The 20,191-nt window shown below is 52.6% G+C and overlaps 8 protein-coding genes across 8 annotated transcripts; 5 read left to right on the plus strand and 3 right to left on the minus strand.

Moving 5' to 3' along the window:
* Nucleotides 1–2,143: 2,143 nt before the first annotated feature.
* Nucleotides 2,144–3,034, plus strand: UCRPA7_5765 (putative pisatin demethylase protein; the record flags this gene model as incomplete). Its single annotated transcript, XM_007918309.1, has 5 exons — nt 2,144–2,207; nt 2,278–2,376; nt 2,435–2,532; nt 2,595–2,845; nt 3,007–3,034. 5 exons carry the CDS (start codon nt 2,144–2,146, stop codon nt 3,032–3,034), a joined length of 540 nt encoding a protein of 179 aa, XP_007916500.1.
* A 2,104-nt stretch (nt 3,035–5,138) lies between these two features.
* UCRPA7_5766 (hypothetical protein) lies at nt 5,139–5,547 on the plus strand (the record flags this gene model as incomplete). Its single annotated transcript, XM_007918310.1, has 2 exons — nt 5,139–5,232; nt 5,330–5,547. The coding sequence occupies 2 exons, from the start codon at nt 5,139–5,141 to the stop codon at nt 5,545–5,547; spliced, it is 312 nt and encodes a 103-aa protein (XP_007916501.1).
* Nucleotides 5,548–6,197: 650 nt separating this feature from the next.
* Nucleotides 6,198–7,688, minus strand: UCRPA7_5767 (putative 1-acyl-sn-glycerol-3-phosphate acyltransferase 2 protein; the record flags this gene model as incomplete). The annotated part of the gene is made up of 4 exons (XM_007918311.1): nt 6,198–6,582; nt 6,642–7,090; nt 7,142–7,385; nt 7,492–7,688. 4 exons carry the CDS (start codon nt 7,686–7,688, stop codon nt 6,198–6,200), a joined length of 1,275 nt encoding a protein of 424 aa, XP_007916502.1.
* A 2,296-nt stretch (nt 7,689–9,984) lies between these two features.
* On the plus strand, nt 9,985–11,388 carry UCRPA7_5768 (putative nadh kinase pos5 protein; the record flags this gene model as incomplete). Its single annotated transcript, XM_007918312.1, has 1 exon — nt 9,985–11,388. One exon carries the CDS (start codon nt 9,985–9,987, stop codon nt 11,386–11,388), a length of 1,404 nt encoding a protein of 467 aa, XP_007916503.1.
* A 932-nt stretch (nt 11,389–12,320) lies between these two features.
* UCRPA7_5769 (putative duf500 domain containing protein) lies at nt 12,321–13,646 on the plus strand (the record flags this gene model as incomplete). The annotated part of the gene is made up of 3 exons (XM_007918313.1): nt 12,321–12,641; nt 12,695–12,845; nt 12,904–13,646. The coding sequence occupies 3 exons, from the start codon at nt 12,321–12,323 to the stop codon at nt 13,644–13,646; spliced, it is 1,215 nt and encodes a 404-aa protein (XP_007916504.1).
* A 111-nt stretch (nt 13,647–13,757) lies between these two features.
* UCRPA7_5770 (putative 26s protease regulatory subunit 4 protein) lies at nt 13,758–15,386 on the minus strand (the record flags this gene model as incomplete). Its single annotated transcript, XM_007918314.1, has 4 exons — nt 13,758–14,264; nt 14,315–15,124; nt 15,250–15,309; nt 15,384–15,386. 4 exons carry the CDS (start codon nt 15,384–15,386, stop codon nt 13,758–13,760), a joined length of 1,380 nt encoding a protein of 459 aa, XP_007916505.1.
* Nucleotides 15,387–16,779: 1,393 nt separating this feature from the next.
* Nucleotides 16,780–17,643, plus strand: UCRPA7_5771 (putative ubiquitin-conjugating enzyme protein; the record flags this gene model as incomplete). The annotated part of the gene is made up of 3 exons (XM_007918315.1): nt 16,780–17,040; nt 17,126–17,397; nt 17,469–17,643. The coding sequence occupies 3 exons, from the start codon at nt 16,780–16,782 to the stop codon at nt 17,641–17,643; spliced, it is 708 nt and encodes a 235-aa protein (XP_007916506.1).
* Nucleotides 17,644–18,591: 948 nt separating this feature from the next.
* On the minus strand, nt 18,592–19,969 carry UCRPA7_5772 (putative succinyl- ligase subunit alpha protein; the record flags this gene model as incomplete). The annotated part of the gene is made up of 5 exons (XM_007918316.1): nt 18,592–19,181; nt 19,243–19,331; nt 19,392–19,518; nt 19,601–19,629; nt 19,803–19,969. 5 exons carry the CDS (start codon nt 19,967–19,969, stop codon nt 18,592–18,594), a joined length of 1,002 nt encoding a protein of 333 aa, XP_007916507.1.
* Between the last annotated feature and the right edge of the window lie 222 nt (nt 19,970–20,191).

Below are 20,191 nucleotides of genomic sequence, written 5' to 3' on the forward strand. Positions count from 1 at the left end.
GCCAAGCGCATGCCCTCTAGGCGTTGAGCCTCCCATGCAGTGCACCTTCTGAACAGCCGAACCTTGCCAGTAGGGCCTTTACACGTTCAAATATGACATTGCCGCAGGTGAAAGAGAAAGGGCCCCTTCACCTTAATTCAACCGCCACGGTTCGGAACGGTGTGGAGTGGTGTTTTCCAGATCTGCCAAAATTCTCCGTCGAGACAGGATCCTCTGCTTATTATCCCGCATTGTTTTTTTGCGCCACTGAAAGAACGAGCTCAATTCCGACACTCGGGAATTTTCTCAACCGTCGAGTTGCACCCGCATTCTTTGAAGCATACGATCTTCAGTGCATGTCGTGGTAAGTTCTCCTGAACGACTCGACCTACCAACATGAATGGAGGCCGGCGGCAACCCCGAGTACCTACCGTCCACGGTGATTGAAACTTGACTAGAGAATATTCTATGTTGCCATAAGCTGAAAAGAAAGAAATTCAACAGGAAGTACTTTGGGTATTCTAGAAACAGTATTATAGCAGACCCTGAATAACTGGGTTATATATTCCAGGAGGCCGATATGCCAATGTCGACTCTTCCCACCTCCATTTGAAGCAATCTAGACAACCAAAGCTGGGCCCTTATCTCCGTAAATGGGATCTCGGTCGAACCAATACAGTTGCTTGATGTTTTCGATTTGCTTCTCCTCACCGTGCTTCCCGTAACACATGTCCCAGTTGAACCCCTTAGGATAACTGCCGACCATCTCAAACGAACCGCCCGCGGCACTCATATCCTCGAGTAACCGATGCGCCACTCCAGCAGGAACTATGATGACATCTCCCGCAGTGACTATCGGCTCGACGCGCCCCTCGTTATCTTCTCCCCCGAAGCACAGCTTGGCACGCCCGTTGCTTATGCAGAGTACTTCGTGGGATGTGCTGTGAAAGTGAGAGGTCGAGTACATAGTATATCTCCACTGTGGTATCACGACGTCGGTGGACTTCAAGTGCGACTCAATTGCTGATGCCGCCACAGATTCGTTAGATGATGGGGCAAATACACTGTGGTAGATGAGCAGCGGCTTGTTGAGCGCGCTGCTATTGGGAGTGAGTCCATGCGCGGGGATCTTGTGCGAGCTGACCCGCAGCGTGGATAGTGATGTTGGCGAGACAGTTGCTGACATGTTCGCGATTTGCAGCTTCTCTCTATAGGGTCCGCGCAAGCAAGGCAGAAAAAAGGTAGACAGAATATATGTCAGTCTGGAGGAATAACAATCAAAGGGGGAGAAAGTTATGGACGGTTCAGAAGCCGACCGCATCTAAATCTTACGTCATTAGTGGCACCAAATGGCGTCCAAACACTAGAGCTTCACCTGTCTCTAGGTAGGTAGCTACACAACCACTTTCAGACATGTCTACCCGTCGTTGTCAAGTAATAGAAGATTCGGCATTAAATTATGAAGCTGAAGCAGAAACGCTATATTCTCACTCATGGCAATAAGAGGAGTATGTATTGTGGACCCAAACATGACAACAGTTTCATCCTTGTCAATGTTCTTAAACACTGTCTTACTGAGCGACACCTTTGCAAACGTCTGTGCTTGATGTGAGCTGTATAAAAAGAGAATTATATTCAACATATGAACGTTTGCGGGGGCCAATTGGTTTTAGGCTTCGTGGGTTGGTTCACGTCGAGGACAGTACGGTGCTCAGTTCATAGGACACTGCCAATGGCCTCCGGTAATTTGTTAAGTGATATCAACCAATGCCATTCAATCCAAAGTGACTCTTCATTGTAGGTGAGAATATGCGTGAGATCCAGTGATAATGCTAGCTCAGGTCTTGGTGTTATCACAATTTGATACCTGCTTGTTGGTTGGGTGAACCCCTGCGATTTCCCCTCAAGCTCTCATGCACTTCACCCACCACCCGAAGCAGGAAAACTTCCCACTCAGACGCAGACAATACAACCCATAGTGTTCGCCTCGGACACCATCTTAATAGACATCAGAATGGAGTCCCTCGCGAGAATCAGTCCATATTCCTCTGTTGTCTTGTTTGCCTCCTTCTTCATAATAGCTTATGCTGTGCACTTGGCATATGTATGGCACCGTCTCTCGCATGTACCAGGACCATTTTGGGCCGCCTTTTCCAAATATTGGATGGTAAAGGAATCGCTCAACGGACGGCAGCCCACCGCCATCAAGGAGGTCACAGATAAATATGGTGAGCTGCCATCTCGCCTCTCTGAAAACCCATATCATATGCACTTCAGCTTTTGACAATCTGTCGACAGGGTCACTTGCACGGATTGGACCGAATGAACTGGTGACGGATGATCCAGAGGTCCTGAGAAAAATGATGGGTGTTCGCTCTGCCTACACAAGAGGCCCTTGTGAGTTCTCCTTCCGTGCTCGAAAGTCAATTGACAGCAGTTAAGAACATGCTTACAGGGTATGATGCGATGCGTTTCGATCCTACCAAAGACAATCTCTTCTCCATGCGTGACGAAGTCGCGCACACCAAGCTACGTGGCAAGATGACTGCTGGGGTAAGAAGTGCCTCTTTCTCACTTGATCAGAGACAAGATAAAACTCATGCGACAGATTGAAGTATTCGGGCAAAGAGAACGAATCAATGGAGAGCACCGTTGAAGTGCAAATTGCAAGGCTGGTTGACCTCATTGAGAGCAGATATATCTCGTCAGACCTAGTCTACAATCCCATGGACTTCGCTCAGAAAGGCCAGTACTTCACCTTGGATGTCATCAGCGCTCTTGCCTTTGGCGATCCTTTTGGCTATCTAGAGGAAGATGATGATGTGTTCAACTATATCAAGATTACCAGCTCATTTATCCCGATCATGTTAGTATTAGCCAATATACCGTCCCTAGCGAAGCTTCTGCAGTCAAGAATCTTCCGAGGGCTCCTCCCTAAGGAGAGTGATAAGCTCGGCTTCGGCGCATTCATTGGGTTAGATTACAAGTTCTGTATTCCTATTGAAATTGACACAGGCGCTAATTTAGTTTCAAAGCGTTGCGAGGAAAGTCGTAGCACAACGCTTTGAGCCTCAAGCAGCATCACAATCTGATATGCTGGGCTCATTCATCCGGCATGGGCTCACCAAAGAGGAAGCATCCGGGGAAGCGCTGCTCCAAGTCGTGGCTGGAAGCGATACGTCTGCATCGACTATTCGTATCGTGATGCTGAGTATCCTGACCAACCCAGCTGCTTATACAAGACTACAAGAAGAAATTGATAACAGCATTGCTGCCGGAAAGGTAAGCTCGCCTATCAAGGATGTCGAAGCACGGCGATTGCCATACCTTCAAGCGGTAATCAAGGAAGCACTACGAATCATGCCGCCCGCGGCTGGGGCTTTCTTCAAGACTGTTCCCCCTGGAGGTGATGTGATCAATGGAAGACACATTCCAGCGGGAACTCAAATCGGATCTTCGCCTTTTGGTATTCATCATTCGAAGAAGCTCTTCGGTGCAGACGCAGAAGTATTTAGACCTGAACGATGGTTGGAAGCAGAAGGAGAACACATGGCGCAAATGACCAGCACTGTGGATCTTGTGTTTCACTACGGCAAATACCAATGCCTTGGGAAGACGGTGGCTCTCATGGAGTTCAATAAGATCTTTGTTGAGGTGAGATTTGGCCTCAAGCTGCTCCCAGCTTTTATTTTCTAGAATTTCAATAATAACGCTCGTCATCTTTAGTTGCTAAGGCGGTTCGACTTCTCTATTGTGAATCCACAGAATCCAGCGCGAATCAAGAATGCGGTGAGCGAATTTGAAATCTCTATGCCTTGTGTCTCGAAAGTGTATCGTCCGTCTTTCTAATACGCTGATTCAGGGGATCTGGATAATTGAAGAGTTCTGGGTCCGCATTACACGAAGGGCGTGAACTAGTAACATGGGACACGCGCAGTTGTGACTGATTCTCTTCCCATTTAGAACTTGTCCTCTATTCCACTCAGGCATTGTGGTACTTGATTTATGTTTACCTCGTTAGCTCCGGCTACACCTGTGTGTTCACTCCCTTCGCACAGGAAACATAGTGTGATCAAGACTCACAATATGGTCCTAGGTAATCAGTGTTGCTGCCTCTCTCAGACTGGCTGAAATGTTTTGGTGGTGTGCTTGACTGTAATAGCCCGCCTGCTATTTATGAAGGAACAACGAGGCCAAAGGAAAGTGATTCTATATTCAGCTCATAACCTCGGTTTCAACAATCCGTAATTGAACGACCCCAACTCTAAGTTTCCACTATCAATGTCAGAACCTCGAAAGTCGGGACAATGTTGATACCGACAATTAATGTGCTTACTTTCGAGGTTATGAAAAACGCCTGCATTATATATTCAAACGTCTGCGGTGTAATAACATAGTCAGGCACGAGTGGCTCCCGGCTCTTCGCTCATAACAGCAATCCCGGAAACGGTTTGTCACACTTGCATACACCGACGTGCTCCCAAAGTACCACATATCCAAATTTATCCTCAGCTCGCCATGTGAGTGGCTTGCTGGTTCCTGCATTTGCGCCTTTCCGCCTTCTCAGGCCGGCTAAAACCCCCAGCTGAATGCTTCGCCCCATACTACTCCCCACGCCACAATTAGTGTTTGTTTGACGACAACGCTTCATGTGCTTCAGTGGTTCACGTTTGCGAGACGCTGAAAAACAGACGACTGGCAGAATACGCTCAATGACTGGTGAAATAAAAGTACGCGTGATCACAGAATCAAAATGGCAGGGTTCAGGGAGACAGAAAATAGAATACAACGGCTGCATCCTATCAGACGGCCGAAATCATGTAGGTAGGAAATGGCAAGGTAGATTTGCCTTGTAGATCGGTGACATGCCTTCAGTTGCTCTAAGCTTGAACACAGGTCAATGCTAATCGAAGTAATATGGCAAATTTGAGAAAGGTTTGCCTGCAAGGAGATCGAATCAATCTGAAGACAGAGACCTGGCAAGAATTCAAGTATAAGTAGAGGCATGGTCTTCATTTCTCAACGGACACAATCATACTCAAGTCATCGACTCCTGCAATCGAACACTCTATCCAATATTCACTGAGAGATCGCATCGTTCTCCTCTCTTCATTCCTAAACCTCGAGCAAATCACATTTGTTTAAACTATCTCGACAATATGAAGCCCGCCTCAGCTCTTGCTCTGATCTTTGCCACTCTCACCTCTGCATGGAATGTGGACCTCTGGGCAACAGATGGCCGCCACATCAACAGTAAGTAGCACAACACAAATTCCCCTGCCATTCCCGTAGTTACTTCGATATTCATATCGAAAGAGCCCGTGGACACGATCTAATTTGATTTTCATAGTGCACGGCCACGCGGACAGCGGGTGCAAGGACATCAGCTTCACGCCAGCTCTGAATGTAAACCGGGCAAAGTTTGACCCTAAGACGTCTCTGCATAGTGACCCTGGAACTTTTGAGCTGTACGTCAACAAGGGTTGCGAGGGGCTCAGCTATCGTAATGGCAAGGGGGACTTCACCTTGACCCCGGCGCGGAAGATTCGCAGCTACAAGGTGTACTAAAGTGATGATACGTCTAAAGGTCTTGAACTCGGCGAGATGCGAATACGCAGCGCAGTTGTCGTTTAAAAGCTGCTGTTCTTGCAGCTTGACTCGGGTTTACAAAACACGTATTTTCGCTTTTGTGTTGAGGAGAGATAAAACGGTCGTGTCGGGCTTTCACAATGAGAAACTCATTATTTTTAGTGTTCGGTCACCAACTTTCTCATGAATTGATTTTGAATTCTGAAGAGAGGCTGAGTTGCGATATTGCAAAGCCAAAATGCCTATGCTTAGACTCCTGGTGGATATCTGTATCTATGAAATGTCCGAAAGTTTGAACCCAGCTCCGCAGTTCGTGTCGTGAGAGTCCCCTCAGCATATAAAATTCGTATAGACCCCTTGTATGCGGGTCTAACAATGCCACATCCAGTCATGCCAGCCGTGTCGCCCATACCACATACCGCCTTCTTTCGCAAGACAAAACTCCTATTCAGGTCCCCAGAGTCAACAAGCGAATGAAACGCCTTGAACATAACCATCCAGATTCTCCAATTTCCGACCATGTCATGAGTGATCTCCGTTCTAAAAATCAACCCGATTTCCCCCTGCGCCAGTCTCACATGCCTCCATCAACGACAATTCATATCAACCCAAACCAAAATCCAGTGATCTCATGCAAAGATGTGGGTCACGCGGTACCACATCTTGGCCAGGATGTTGCTCGCAAGGCCAAAGACGCCCAGCACAACGAAAATCTGAATGAACTCCCACCAATACTTTGTCCGCACCTCTGTCTCGATGTGGGAAACAGCCTTCTGCTCGACCTTGTCTGACTTGACTGGAGAAGAGGGGAAGCGACCTGTCGACATGTATTCTTCCATGAGCCTGTCCTTCTCATACCATCGGTCCCGCAGCCACAGCTCGAATTTCTCGCTGTTCTCGAGCGGGATATCTGCCACGCGGAAGCGGCGCCAGTAAAAGTTGACAGATTTTGGAGGCTGTCCCCTGAAATAAGTGCCGCTGAGGGTGAAGAGCTCCTCGCCGAATCCACCGCGGCTGAAGCATCGCGTTAGTCAAGACTATTATGGTAGAGTAGGTTTATACAATTGGCTTACGGGATGCCTTCGTAGGCAACAGTGCAGTCATAGACGTAGTCCACGGTACCCTTGAGCTCGTTGAGACAAAAGTACATGCCGGTGCTGCGTGGCAACAGCACGTGCTCCGGGTCCTTGAGCCCGGTCTTCTCGGCCCATTTGGCAGACTTGGCCCTGCCGTTGTTGGAGAGGTTGGTGCCTTCGGGAAAGAGGAGAAGCCACATGGGGTTGAGGTACTTGCGGCCGTCAGGGGCCGTGTGCTGCATCTTGAGCTTGCCGAGGCGGTGGGCCATGCGGGGCTGATCGACGGCCATCTTGCGCGACATGAAGATGAAGCCGTAGAACATCATGCCGGGTCCCATGACGGGGATCCATTTCAGAGACTCTTTGAGGATGATGTAGATATAGCCGTGCATCTGGGGGTTGTTGGCATAGCCCACCCACCAAAGATATAGCCAATCTGTGTAGATCTGATAGTGAGGATTAGCATTGTGTTCTGCTTACATGGATGATTGGCCTACCTGATGGTTCGCAATCATGACCATGCGCTGGGGAAAGTCGAACTCGACGCGGCCGTCGGCGGTCTGCCTGATCTGGTCTGCAACGGAAGCGTCACCGCTGATGCGGATGGTGGTAGGCCCCCACCACTTGGTCATGGTGGTGATGACCAGGCCAAAGGACTGCTTTGTCAGAGCCATGTAGGCATAGTACAGGTCTCTGTTGATCCAGTAGAGGGGTGCGCCGAGGTACTGGGTCACGGCGATGCTATATCAATGAAAATGAGCATCATGTCAGGTACGTCCGTACGGGCCAGGCAAATAGTTGAGGCTCAAGCACCCAGCATCTTTGGGTGGATCAGGCAATTACTTACGTGACACAGCTGCCGATGAAGTAGGTAGCAAAGGTGAGCTGTCTGAGGAGCTGGGTCCAGCGACCCTTCTTCCTCTTGCCGGAGGGATGGGCGATGGTTGGGTCGGCAGCTGGGGCAGCGCCGGCGGTGAGGCTCGGAGCGGGGACATCATCGTCGTCCGGGGGTTGCGGCCGGCGGTGGCGGAGATCGGCAGTCATGATGGTGGCGGCGGCGGCGGTGGTAATGCGACGGTGATGATGGCGGAGATGTCGAGAGCCAGCCTGGCCAAGCTTATATGTACGCAGCGTGCTACCTAGCTAGGCACCTTAGGTAGTTATCCAGGACTTGTGGTGGTGTGTTAAGCGACAATCAGCGGGGTGGAAAGCTGTCCGTAATGGCGGGGGCGGGGCTAGCTAAGAGAGCGAATGGGTAGGTATGATATCGAAGGGATGAATGATTTCAAGGTGATGAAAGAGAGTGATACTGCACTGGCCCTCAAGCAGATAAAGTCGGTCGAGCACACTCTAATAGAGCAGGCAGAAGTGAAGTGAGTGAAACTGCCCACGTATTCCCGGTCCTCTTCAGGCGGTGGTCAGGTACGGCAGGGCAGGGCAGGGCAGGTAGGCAGAATCGGCGTGCGCGCTCCTGCTCGTGGTCGCGTGCCAGTGCCAGTGCCAGTGCCGTCAGCCAACCAGTGAATCAGTCAATCAGCCAGCAAACAGCTGACAGCTCATCAGCTCGAGGACAGCCAAAAGAAGACAGCTCGTCTCTGCACCTACAATGCAGATGCAGATGCAGATGCAGATGCAGACAGCCAAGAGCAGGCAAGCCACACTCGACTTGGGTTGAACCGAGGTATGTATCTAGGTGGCTGGCTCTTCAGACGCACGCACGCAGACTGATAGATAGACGGGAGTAAGACCACAGCTGCAGGCGGTCATGAGATAGATAGACAGACAGACAGACAGACAGACAGCTTGCTCTTGCTGATAGGAGCTGTATAGACGATCTCTCGGCAGGAAGTTGAACAGCCTTGAAGCCAAGAGAGACGACCAGAGTCTTGATTGCGATAAGCTCTAGATGTGCCTCAGCAGGTATACTTGGTATATATGAGTGGGTTCCTAGCTATATTGAGCTGTCAACAGTACACAAGAGAAGAGAGTTGAGTGATATCTCTTTAGATAACAAGGAGCTTGGAGCTTGATACAACAAGCAGCAGGATCGTCACCTGTTCTGATTCTTACCGTATTCTTGTATGAAAATGCAGCATCGTCATGAATTCACCAGCTGGACAAGTTACCGAGGCTTCCATTGATGCCCACCTGCTTCCCTACCTACATGTACCTACCTACCTCTAGAGTCTAGACAGACAGATTTGCGGCAGCTTCGGCAAGTGGTGGATCATACCTACCTACACCAGGGCTTCTAGGCTTCTAGGCTCTTTGGCTCTTCAGCCGTCAGCCTCCCCCCGCCGGACATGGCTTAGAGCTGGATCTGCCTCTTCCTGCGTACCTACCCAGGTAGTCTCTAGTAAGAACAAGACCAACCCAGTCTACTAACTATACGGTACACATGTGAAGAAAAAGAACGAGAGACAACTACTCAAGTAGGAGTTCAGAAGAGACTCTTCCCACTCATCCAGATCCAGATCTGGAGTTCATCTGGGAGAGGGCGAGGTATTCAACAGCCAAGACACATACAGACATCCATGTCCAGTCTTAGAATGGCAAGCAATAGAAAACCCCATCACTACAGCACCACCTGACCTGCAAGGCGGCATCCGGGGCATTTCCAGCCTCCGACGGCGAGAAGCTGATTTATTTCTTCCTGCTTTGCCTACCTACCTCCTACCTATTTACTATACAGTAGGTAACTCCTACTCAGGTAGATACGCGATAAGCTTGTTGGCGAGGGAGACCCTGAAAGCAGTACCGTTGACTGGAGATGCTTGAATGGGCCACTAGGAAATGGCTGCCTCCTCATTGGTTCTAGGGGCCTCTCTGCCTTCGGTCCCGGCTCCAGGGCTGCCAGCGGCTCCTGTGGGCACTACTATGCAGTACCTAGCACGCCTAGGTACCACAGCATTTTCTCCGCGTGCTACTTGACTGGCCTACTACCTGCATGAATGCACACTTGCATCATCACCACTCCTCCTCCGCTTCCCAGCACACAAGACAAGACGTGGATGACCGGAATCATTGCCACTGCTGTCTACGATGCCGAGAACACCCTGATATAATCTTATCTGATCGTATCGAGAGTGAACCCAGATCGACAGTAAGAAAATGCCGAATAGATACAGCAACTAATCCGGCTCTCCATCCCATCCCATCCCATCCCATCCCATCGACAGTCTGTCTACCAACGTCGAGACTACAAGACTATCAAGACAAGACGAGAATGTCGGCTTCTTGCTTGGCACACAACGCCCTCCCCAACAGCCACTCGCGTCCCTGGCCGTAAATGGCATCCAGAAAGGCCTCGGCCGCCATGTTTGGGCCTTCAAGAAACCACATGAATTCATGGCTGCTCAGGCACGGCCAGCCAGCCTCCTCTCGCCTCTTCTCGGCCACCACACGACGGCGGCAGATCCTCGACGTGTCGACGCTGCCCGACAGGATCGTTCCTGCCTACCAGGAGTCGCCCACCTCGTCTCTGCTGGCCCTGCATTGGCCCCAGGCCCCGAGAAACATTCTTCTCATCCCGAAGCTGCATGCGCCCCAGGTCACCCTCTCCGCAGTCGCCTTCGCAAAGCACCTCCACAGCAATTACCCCGACCTCAACCTCATCTTCGAGAGTCGCATCGCCAATGCCATCCACGAGGATCTCCCCTTCCCCGTCTACACTACGAGCTCCAGCGACCCCGCCACGCAGTTCCCCAACAAGATCGACCTCGTGACCACCCTCGGCGGAGATGGCACCATCCTCCGCGCGGCGAGCCTCTTCTCGCTGCAGTCTAGCGTGCCCCCCATCCTGTCCTTTAGCATGGGCTCTTTGGGTTTCCTTGGCGAGTGGAAGTTCGAGGAGTACAAGAGGGCATGGCGCGAGGTCTACATGAGCGGCAGCGGCGTGGCCGTGGAAGACCTCGTGGGCCCTCACACCCAAGCCGCCAAGGCCAAGGCCGCCGAGGAAGGAAGGGAACTGGAGGCTCCCATACACGGCTGGGAGTCACCGGTACGTGGCAAGTCAATGGGCGTCAACAGGGCCTCAAAGATTCTCCTCCGCCATCGACTCAAGGTCGGTGTCTACGACAACAACGGTGTCAACATCAGCAACCAGCTGATGCCCACCTCCACGGCTGAACCTCAGCACCGTATACCTTCGGCCATCGCGGGCACAGCAGAAGCCGGAGTGCCCATGCCGGCTATCAAGAAACTCCCGTCTTTTCACGCCATCAATGAGCTCTTGATCCATCGGGGGCCTCATCCTCATCTTGCAATCATTGATATCTACTTAAATAACCACTTTCTAACCGAGGCCGTCGCTGACGGCATCCTAATAAGTACGCCTACGGGGTCAACAGCATACTCGCTCAGCGCTGGCGGATCAATTATCCACCCACTCGTGGGCTCTCTACTGATCACACCCATCTGCCCGAGAAGCCTAAGCTTCCGCCCCCTGGTTCTTCCCTTGAACACCAAAGTTGTTCTAAAATTGAGCGAGAAAAACCGCGGGCGTGAGCTAGAAGTCAGTATTGATGGCAAGAGGCGCCTCGGCGCAAAAATTGGGATGGAGGTCCGCGTCGAGGGCGAAATGGTTGGCCGGTCCGGGGATGGAAGCTGGAGGGGAGGTGTGCCGTGCGTAATCCGGGCGCCTCGCAAGGGCGATGCCGATGGCATAGCTGAAGACGACGACGGATGGGTTGGAGGTCTGAATGGGTTGTTGAAGTTCAACTATCCGTTTGGAGAGGCTCCTTAATGATCAAGGAGCGGAGTATATACGATAGCATGTTAGGCTCTATTCAAGCAAGTAGCAGAATTATAGATACCCCTGGTTTGAAGAGAGAGTCTTGTGCTCCCACGCAGCTTGGTAGGATCATACCGTGTAGTTCTATTCTCCCACTTCGTCAAGGATACTTATGCTCAAATAACATGTAGGAAACGACCGACCATCACCTCTCCGATGACCAGGTCCTCTGTGATGATTTGCAAAGGCACTTCACCTACGCATGACATCGTCCCTGCTAGTCTGCTTTCAGTTATGTGTACATCGCTCCTATTCACTATAGAGAAGTTGAACATGCATGAGTCGCCTGTCGGTTAGAATTCGACACTTCCAAGTCATATTTTTTACTACCAAAGTAGCATGAGCCCCGCATGGCATTGTTTAGTCTACTGTGAATTGTTGTCTTGATCAACATGTTCCTGAGCTATGGTTCCAGAATCTCTGATCGAAGATCACTTTAGCTTATTCAATGGCGAGCTGCGGATAGCTGCGGTGATGGTTGCGTACCTTGGGATGGGCGGCTGTGCCAAGTGTGCCTGGAAATGTCCGAGTAATCCAATGAGCATCGTCATCGCAACCATGCAATTGCAGAAACCTGCTGCTGAGCCACCCTGATCCGCACGCAACAACTGACTTAAACACAACCTCATACTTCACATGCGGTTGTTTAAATCTATATAATTCATATCAACTCTCACAATTATCAGTTTCCAAGTGCGGAATATTGTCTGGTATCATTCGTCTCAAGATCTCAATTGGATTTGTCGTACTCTTCCGCCTGTACACCAAGCAGAACACACCAGTGATCTAGAGCCAGTACCCAAAAGGGTTGTCTTGTGATTCATTGATTCGACTGACGATTATAACAATGTCTGGCCCGCAACAACATCAGAATCCAGACTACTATGCCGAAACGGCCAGTCTGGGTCCAACTCCCCATAATATGCAACAACATCAACCACAACCTCAGCGTCCTCTTCAAAGCAATCCTACCCCGTCCTACCCCCAGCAACAGCAACAATACCAGCAACCTCCAGCCTCCCAGCAACAACAACAACAACAACAACAACAACAACAACAACAACAACAACAACAGTACTATTATCCTCCGCCTCCTACAGCACCTCAATCGCAGCAGCAGCAACAGAGTCAGCAGTATTATTACCCACCTCCACCAACTGGCCCTCAGCAACAGCCGAGCCCTGTTCCTCCTGCTTCGTCTCCAGGTAAACCCCCTGGATCCAGCGGGAGCGGGAACCCAAGTCATGCCTCCTCCAAGCCGACATTTGGCGAGCGTCTGCACCAATGGAGCGTCAAGGCGGGCGTGCCCATCAACAAACTCACCAACCAGCTAGGGTCTGAGGCGTTCTGGCCATCAGGCATGGACAAGGAGTGTGACAAGGCCGCGCGCATCCTGCAGTCCTTCTCCAGTAAGTCTACCATCACCCCTGTCCGAGTAAATACACAGCAATAACATCATAATTACAGAGAGTGGCTTCTACACCACAGAGCAGAGCCAGCCAGCAGGCGGGCCCAAGTCCAAGTCCAAAGTGCTGGTGAAGATCCCGCCCAAGGTGTTCCAGCAGGCGGCGGGCCTCGCCATCTTCACCACCTTCCGCACGGGGCTGCACATCTCCGGCGCGGGCGGCAGCGGCATCGTCGTGTCCCGCCTGCCGGACGGGTCGTGGTCGCCGCCGTCCGGGTTTCTGGTGCATACGCTGGGCGCCGGCTTCATGATTGGGCTGGACATCTACGACTGCGTGTGCGTGCTGCGCACCCCGGAGGCCGTCCGGGCGTTCACGCACCCGCGGGTCTCGCTCGGCGGCGAGATCGGCCTCGTCGCGGGCCCGGTCGGCGCCGGCGCCAGCATCGAGGGCGCCTTGGCGTCCAGCACCAAGCCCGTGTGGGCCTACATGAAGAGCCGCGGGCTGTATGCCGGTGTGCAGGCCGATGGCACGATCGTGGTGGCGAGGAACGATGCCAACGCCGCGTTCTATGGACAGAAGGGCATCAGCGTGGAGAAGATCCTGAAGGGCGAGGTCCCGGGACGTGGACCCGAAGGCATGTGGCCTGGAGGTGCGAGGCACTTGATCGAAGCCCTGAAGTCTGCAGAGGGAAGGAGGGATGTGAACGAGGCTATCCTCAAGGAGGTGGACGCTGGTCCGACACCAGGGGATCTGGGTGTAGGGGAGCGGGACCGTGAAGTGCAGCTGGGTGGCGCTCAAGCATGAGAAAGGTGAGGAAGAAACAATGTGCGTAGGCCACTGCTGGGGTCAATTGTCTACCTGCCATGCAACAACTGTATCATCTAGCGTCTTTCCCCCTGGTACAATGATATTACACTACAAATACAACCCTTCAGGCTCACCCTCCTGCTTCGTGCGAAGAACTCTCTCACGGGCGGCCCGGAAATCCGCCATCTGCACGCGCATACGTCTCTCCCGCAGAGCCATCAGGCCAGCCTCTGAGCAAATGGCCTTGATGTCGGCACCTGAGAGGTCGTCTTTCTGCGCAATGAACTCCTCGAGATCCACGTCTTCGTTGAGAGACATCTTGGAGGTATGCAGTGTGAAGATCTTGCGTTTGGTGTTCTGGTCGGGGTTCTCAAACAGGATCTTGCGGTCGATACGGCCAGGGCGAATCAAGGCAGGGTCAAGAGTCTCGATCTTGTTGGTCGCCATGATGACCTTGACATCGCCTCGATCATCGAAACCATCAAGCTGATTCAGAAGCTCAAGCATAGTTCGCTGGACTTCGCGCTCACCACCAGACGTAGACTCGTATCGTTTCGTGCCAATAGCGTCGATTTCGTCGATGAACACAATCGAGGGAGCATTTTCAGCAGCGACCTGTGATGTGTTAGGAGTTGTGACAGTGTAAACGTAGGCATAGGACTTACCTGGAAGAGCTGGCGAACCAGACGGGGACCATCACCGAGATACTTCTGGATGAGTTCCGAGCCTACGATACGCAAGAAGGTAGCTGAAGTCTGGTTTGCAACAGCTTTGGCAAGCAGTGTCTTTCCCGTTCCTGGCGCACCGTATAGAATGACACCCTTGGGCGGCTTGATTCCCATCTCCTCATACAGCTCGGGATGGAGCAGCGGCAGCTCAACGGACTCACGAACTTCCTGGATTTGCTGCTCCAAGCCACCAATATCGGCATACGACTCGGTTGGTGCCTTGTCAAGCTTCATGACGCTGACGAGAGGATCGGTGTCATCGGTCAAGACACCGACGATACTGACACTCTTGTGGTGCAAGAGGACGCTGGCTCCGGGTTCCAAGAGATCCTTGTCGACGAAGCTCATGATGCTGACGTAGTACTCTGGTCCAGTAGTGCTAGACACGATGGCATGGTCATCATCGATCATCTCCTCAAGCGTACCGACGCCCATAGGGCTACCTCGCATATCATCCACGCGACCGCGCTCGTCGGCCAAGCGATCAGCAGCGTCGACATCGGTGGCGGGTCCGGAGCTGTCCTTTGCGGCCTTGGCTTTCCTCAGACGTTCTTGATTCTCGACATACTCTTCCTCCAACAGTAAATGGTCGTGGATACGTTGCATTCGTAACAGACGTAGTTTGCATCGCTGGCTTGGGTAGACGGCAGGCAGCTTGGCAGCGGCGCTGGTGCCAGGGGCCTTTCTCTTCTTGCGCCCGACGCGGGTCGTTGGTCTCGGGGGAGGCTCGTACTTGGGCTTATCCTTCTAGATGATGCGGATTGAAGTCAGCATGGTGCGCACGCGCGTTAAGCGAGCTGGATGCAACACGTCATCGAGGGAAGCGCACTCTCTTGATAGAGGGAGATGAGAAAGGACGGTGAAAGACTAACCTTCTTATCCTTGCCATCTTGTCCATCGCCGCCACCGCCCATGCCAGACTGATTCTGACCCTACCAAGAAGAAGAGTAGATGTTAGAGATACCCATGAAAGTGACTGGGAGTGGATGACGAAGGCGCTGCTCACCATGATTACGGCTTCTGACGCTCAGTCCTGGATGTTGTGGTCCGTTATGGGTTTAGAAGCAGGAGCCCGATCCCAGTGAAAAAGAATCTGGGATGAGCAGATAAAGAGACCCTCTGCACCTTTACAGAAAGACCGCCAACAGAGGAAATGGCGATGGTATTTTTGTTACGGTAGAGGAAGACCTCTTGAGGCTGTCGATGATAGAGAGGAGGAGGATGGAGGATGGAAGGAGGAAGGCTGAGGCAAGGAGCTGTACCTCAGGGCAGGGAGCTCTCTGCTGGTCGGGTTTAGGTAATCAATGCAAGCAATCAGGCGCCCAGCGAGACACGACAGCACTTGACTTAAGGTACTCAGGTAGCCTAAGCGCTGTCACGTGTGATGCAAGCTGCTTAAGACTCCCGTTTGCTCAGGCCACCCCGGTTGCCCCAAGCTGGAAGCGCGCTACCTAAGCTTACCTAAGGTAGGTAGGTACCTAGGTAGTCCTCAGTAGGCCTAATATGTACTATGCAGTATGTTATGGGCTTTTGGTACAGCCTACAGGACCATGAAACAGCCCCACCAACGCCAGCAGCTGTACCTCCAGGTCACTTCCAGCGCTCTTAGCGTAGACGTCACCCCTAGAGTCGGCAAGATTGGTGCTGGAGGGTGGTGCTGGACGGGGCGGGCGGGACTGAGCCGAGCGAGCTCGAGATTCGCCGGCGTCAAGTGACAGAAGGGACGGGACCCGACTGACCGACGGGGGTCTCTGACGGTTTCTTTACGTTTCTTCCGGCCCTCGGTTCTCATCTTCGTGGTTGACTCAAGGCTTCACAACTCCAGCTCGTCGACTCAAGGTAGAGTCAGATTTAGTCAGGTAAGAGGCAAGTTGATGACTGCCTAGGTACTACGACTACCTTGGGTGCTTCCTATAGCCTCTTGCCCCTCTCGTTTTACCTTCTTTGCCGGCCCAGCTCAAGAGGTGCCTCTAGTCAGTCACTTGACTTTGCTTTCTTTAAATCGTCCTTGCCTCGCCTCCATCACATCGCCTCGAGGCTGGACTACCAGGCTCTTTCCATACAGTTTCAGTTCAGCAGTTCTATACTCTGTCGACAGGTTCAACTCCCTCACCTTCTAGTCTAGCACCAGTCCAGTCCAGTACAGCATCAGTACCAGCAGAGCTTTGTCCCGACCGGCCGATCCCCACGCAGGCTCAGCCTCAGCCTCATTCTTAGACTTAGCCGTAGCCGTAGCTGAGCAAAGTCCCAGAGCGAACCCCTCCTCCAGAATCAAATCCTGAAACCTCGAATCCCAAGTGCTCAACTAGAAGACGAACTTTATACATCACATCACCTCACATCGCCTCCCCTCCCCACCCCTCGCCTCGCCTCGCCTCACTTGCATCGCATCCCATAGCAAGATGTCGAGTACGCGGGAGCGGAGGATCGCCAAAGAGCTCAACGACATCCACCAGGACAAGGACAACTCGGGCGTCTATGCCACCCCCGTCGACCAAGGCAACCTGATGCACCTCAAAGGCACCTTTCCCGCCCCTCCAGATACTCCCTACTCTGGAGGCACCTACACCGTCGACATTCAGATCCCGGACATGTACCCCTTCAAGTCCCCCATCATGAAGTTCGACACCAAGATATGGCACCCCAATATCAGCAGCCAAACTGTAAGTCATATGCATTACACATGTACACCTACCTGCTTCCTCGTCTACGGATACGGAAGCTGACTGGCTTTGTCTCTTCCCCTAGGGCGCCATCTGTCTCGATACCCTCGGCAGCGGCTGGTCTCCCGTTGGCACAATCAAGATGGCCCTGCTATCCCTCCGAATGCTCCTCGAGTCCCCGAACCCCAAAGACCCGCAAGACGCAGAGGTCGCCAAGATGATGATGGACGATCCCGAATACTTCGCGGTCGTGGCCCACGACTGGGCAGTTAGGCACGCCGGTGCCCCGCGAAGGCAGCCACCGCCGGGGCAGTATGTCAAGAAAGCATCAGAGAAGAAGCAGGAGGACCCTTCCAGGTATGCTCCCTGCGGCGGGTGGCTACACAGCCGAGAAAGAGAAGTGCTGGTGCTGACGTGATGGTTGTTAGATATCAAGGATACAACCGGGAGCTGGTTCATCGTTTCGTAAATATGGGCTTCGATGTCGACGCCGTGGTAGATGCCTTCAACTACGTCGGGATCGATCGAAACGGGGGCGATGACTACGAGCTGGAGGAGGCATATATGGGCGACATCACTGCCCGGTTATTAGGGGAGCAATAGGCGCAGCCGTATCCCCCCAATACTGGGCAAAGTCTACTCCGCTCCGACTTGTTGCGTCGTCACCGATCCCCAAGACAGGCGCATTTGTCTTGACCCTGAAGCCGAAGAAACTCCGCCTACTTGGACTGCCTCTAGCATAGCCATTAAGGGGTAGTGATATGACGGGGGATTGCTCTGTAGTCACGGTCTCTGAAAAGAATTTGGTAATTTGAGAAAGCATCAAGTACCTCGAGGGAAGACTACGTGAACAGAAGGTTATGTTGGCGGGGCACAAGAACAGATGAATCAATGAAATGTTAGATATAACGACACTGGACACTGAACCTGCATGGAATGGTATGGCATGCGTCTTGTTTTACTGCGCACTTTGGAGTTCAGGGGCTGAATGCTGTCATCGCTCTGCGCGCAGCTCAGATAGGGTTCTCAATTCATCGTTATAGCAGATCATGGAATTACCTCTGAGCGGGCATGAGTTTACCGAGAGTCCATCCCTCCCAGCATAATATATTTATTGATGATATGTCACCAGTCCAGTTGTATGGTTGTATCCAGACTACACCCCAGCGACTTGGGACAATCCTAGTTAGTGCTTGAAGATAAGGCCGGAGGAGTCCGACAACATTTACACAGTCTCGGATATTGCAAAGTGAAAGCGAAGCCGAGCATCTCGAGAGATATAAAATCTTATATGTGAATGCAATGCACGTGTTTACCAACCCGCCATTCCATCCCAGTCTATCGGATCTGTGTTACGGTAATGAAGACATATGAGAACAAACTACATCCGGAGACGATCGCCCATCCCCTTCCGGCCCTCTTCGTACCCAACTAGCCCACCTCATACACATGCCTAGGGGAGGGACTGGGGGGAAGCATGGCTACAGTACCTGGACATCGCAACTCCCCGGTCGACCTAGCCCAAGCACACCGAACCTGCCCTGAACGGAATTACAGCAAGTCGCGCTTGACAAACTCATCCCGCAGGGCCTTGCCCAATCCGGCCGGCGAGCGCTCAACGATGACGCCGGCGCTTTCCAGAGCCTTGATCTTGGAGTCGGCACCGCCCTTGCCGCCGGAGACAATGGCACCGGCGTGACCCATTCGTCGGCCTGGGGGCGCGGAGATACCAGCAATAAATGAGACAACAGGCTTGCCGCCGTTAACGGTGTTGTTCGCCTTCAAGAAGTCCGCAGCGTCCTCCTCGGCCGAGCCGCCAATCTCGCCAATCATGATGATACCGTCCGTCTCCTCGTCCTCTAGGAAGACCTTCAGGCAGTCGATGAAGTTGGTACCACTGAAGGGGTCACCGCCAATACCAACGACGAGGGACTGGCCGAGCCCGGCCTGTGTGGTCTGGTTGACGGCCTCGTAGGTAAGGGTGCCGGACCGGGAAACGATACCAATGCGGCCGCGCTTGTGGATGAAACCGGGCATGATACCAATCTTGCACTGGCCGGGGGCGATGATACCGGGGCAATTGGGGCCGACAAGACGTGTCTTACTTTGGGTCTTCAGCATCGAGGTGATTCGCACCATGTCTGCAGCACGGTTAGAGAATGTCATACTTCCTTAGATTGCTCGAAGATATTGCCCACTAACCATGTTGAGGGATGCCTTCGGTGATGCAGACAACAAGGGGAATCTCGGCCTCGATAGCTTCCTGGATACCGCCAGCAGCCAAGGGGGGTCTGTATACGAACTGCGTCAGGGGCTGTCATCAACGGGTACCAGAGTCAACAGTAACATACGGGACGAAGATGCCAGTTGCCGTGGCACCGGTCTCCTTCACGGCATCGGAGACGCTGGCGAAGACTGGGAGACCCAGGTGTGTTGAGCCGGCCTTCTTGGGGTTGGTTCCGCCAACAACCTTGGTGCCTATTGATATCCTGTGTCAGAATCGTGTCTCGCTTGCTGTTCTTCCAGCTCATGGGTGCGATCGAGATCGAGACGGTCTTACCATAGTCAATGGCTTGCTGTGCGTGGAAACTAGAGCCGTGGCGAAGAGTCAGCAAAGCTTGAACGGCGAGTATGAACCAGGGAGAGATGGAAGATGTGTCTCTGTCCGATGCTGCTATCGCGAAGGGGTTTTTTCTTGTTGATTTGATCATGGGGAAGGCGACGGATGACGAGGAGGCGGCAGAGGAGGGGGGTAGACTTACGTGCCCTGCTTTCCTGTGAAGCCCTGGTAGATGACCTTTGTGTCGCCGTTGATGCGCAGGTTCTCGATGGTGGCGGCGTAAGGGGAGGAGCTGGCGCTGTATGCCCTCCGGGAGAGCTGTCGAAGCGCAGCAGCTCCCGGCCGAAAATGTCTCGAAGCAGCCTGCATGTTTGATTCTGTTGGCTAGCAATTGATGCAACCTTGCAATGGCAATTCAAAAGAGAGAGAGGGAGGGGGGAGAAGAAAGAAAACTCCAGGGAGTGCGTGGTGATGGGCCCGATGCCGTTTCGCGATGCAGTCAATATTCTTGGGGTCTTCGTCGTCGTCCTTCAGGAGAGCTTCGCTTCCGTCATTCGTCGCTCGAGAACACAGCAGGAAAACTCGCGCTAC

This window comes from Phaeoacremonium minimum, assembly GCF_000392275.1.
Source record: "Phaeoacremonium minimum UCRPA7 unplaced genomic scaffold PA7_03_scaffold_433, whole genome shotgun sequence".
Lineage (NCBI taxonomy): Eukaryota > Fungi > Ascomycota > Sordariomycetes > Togniniales > Togniniaceae > Phaeoacremonium > Phaeoacremonium minimum.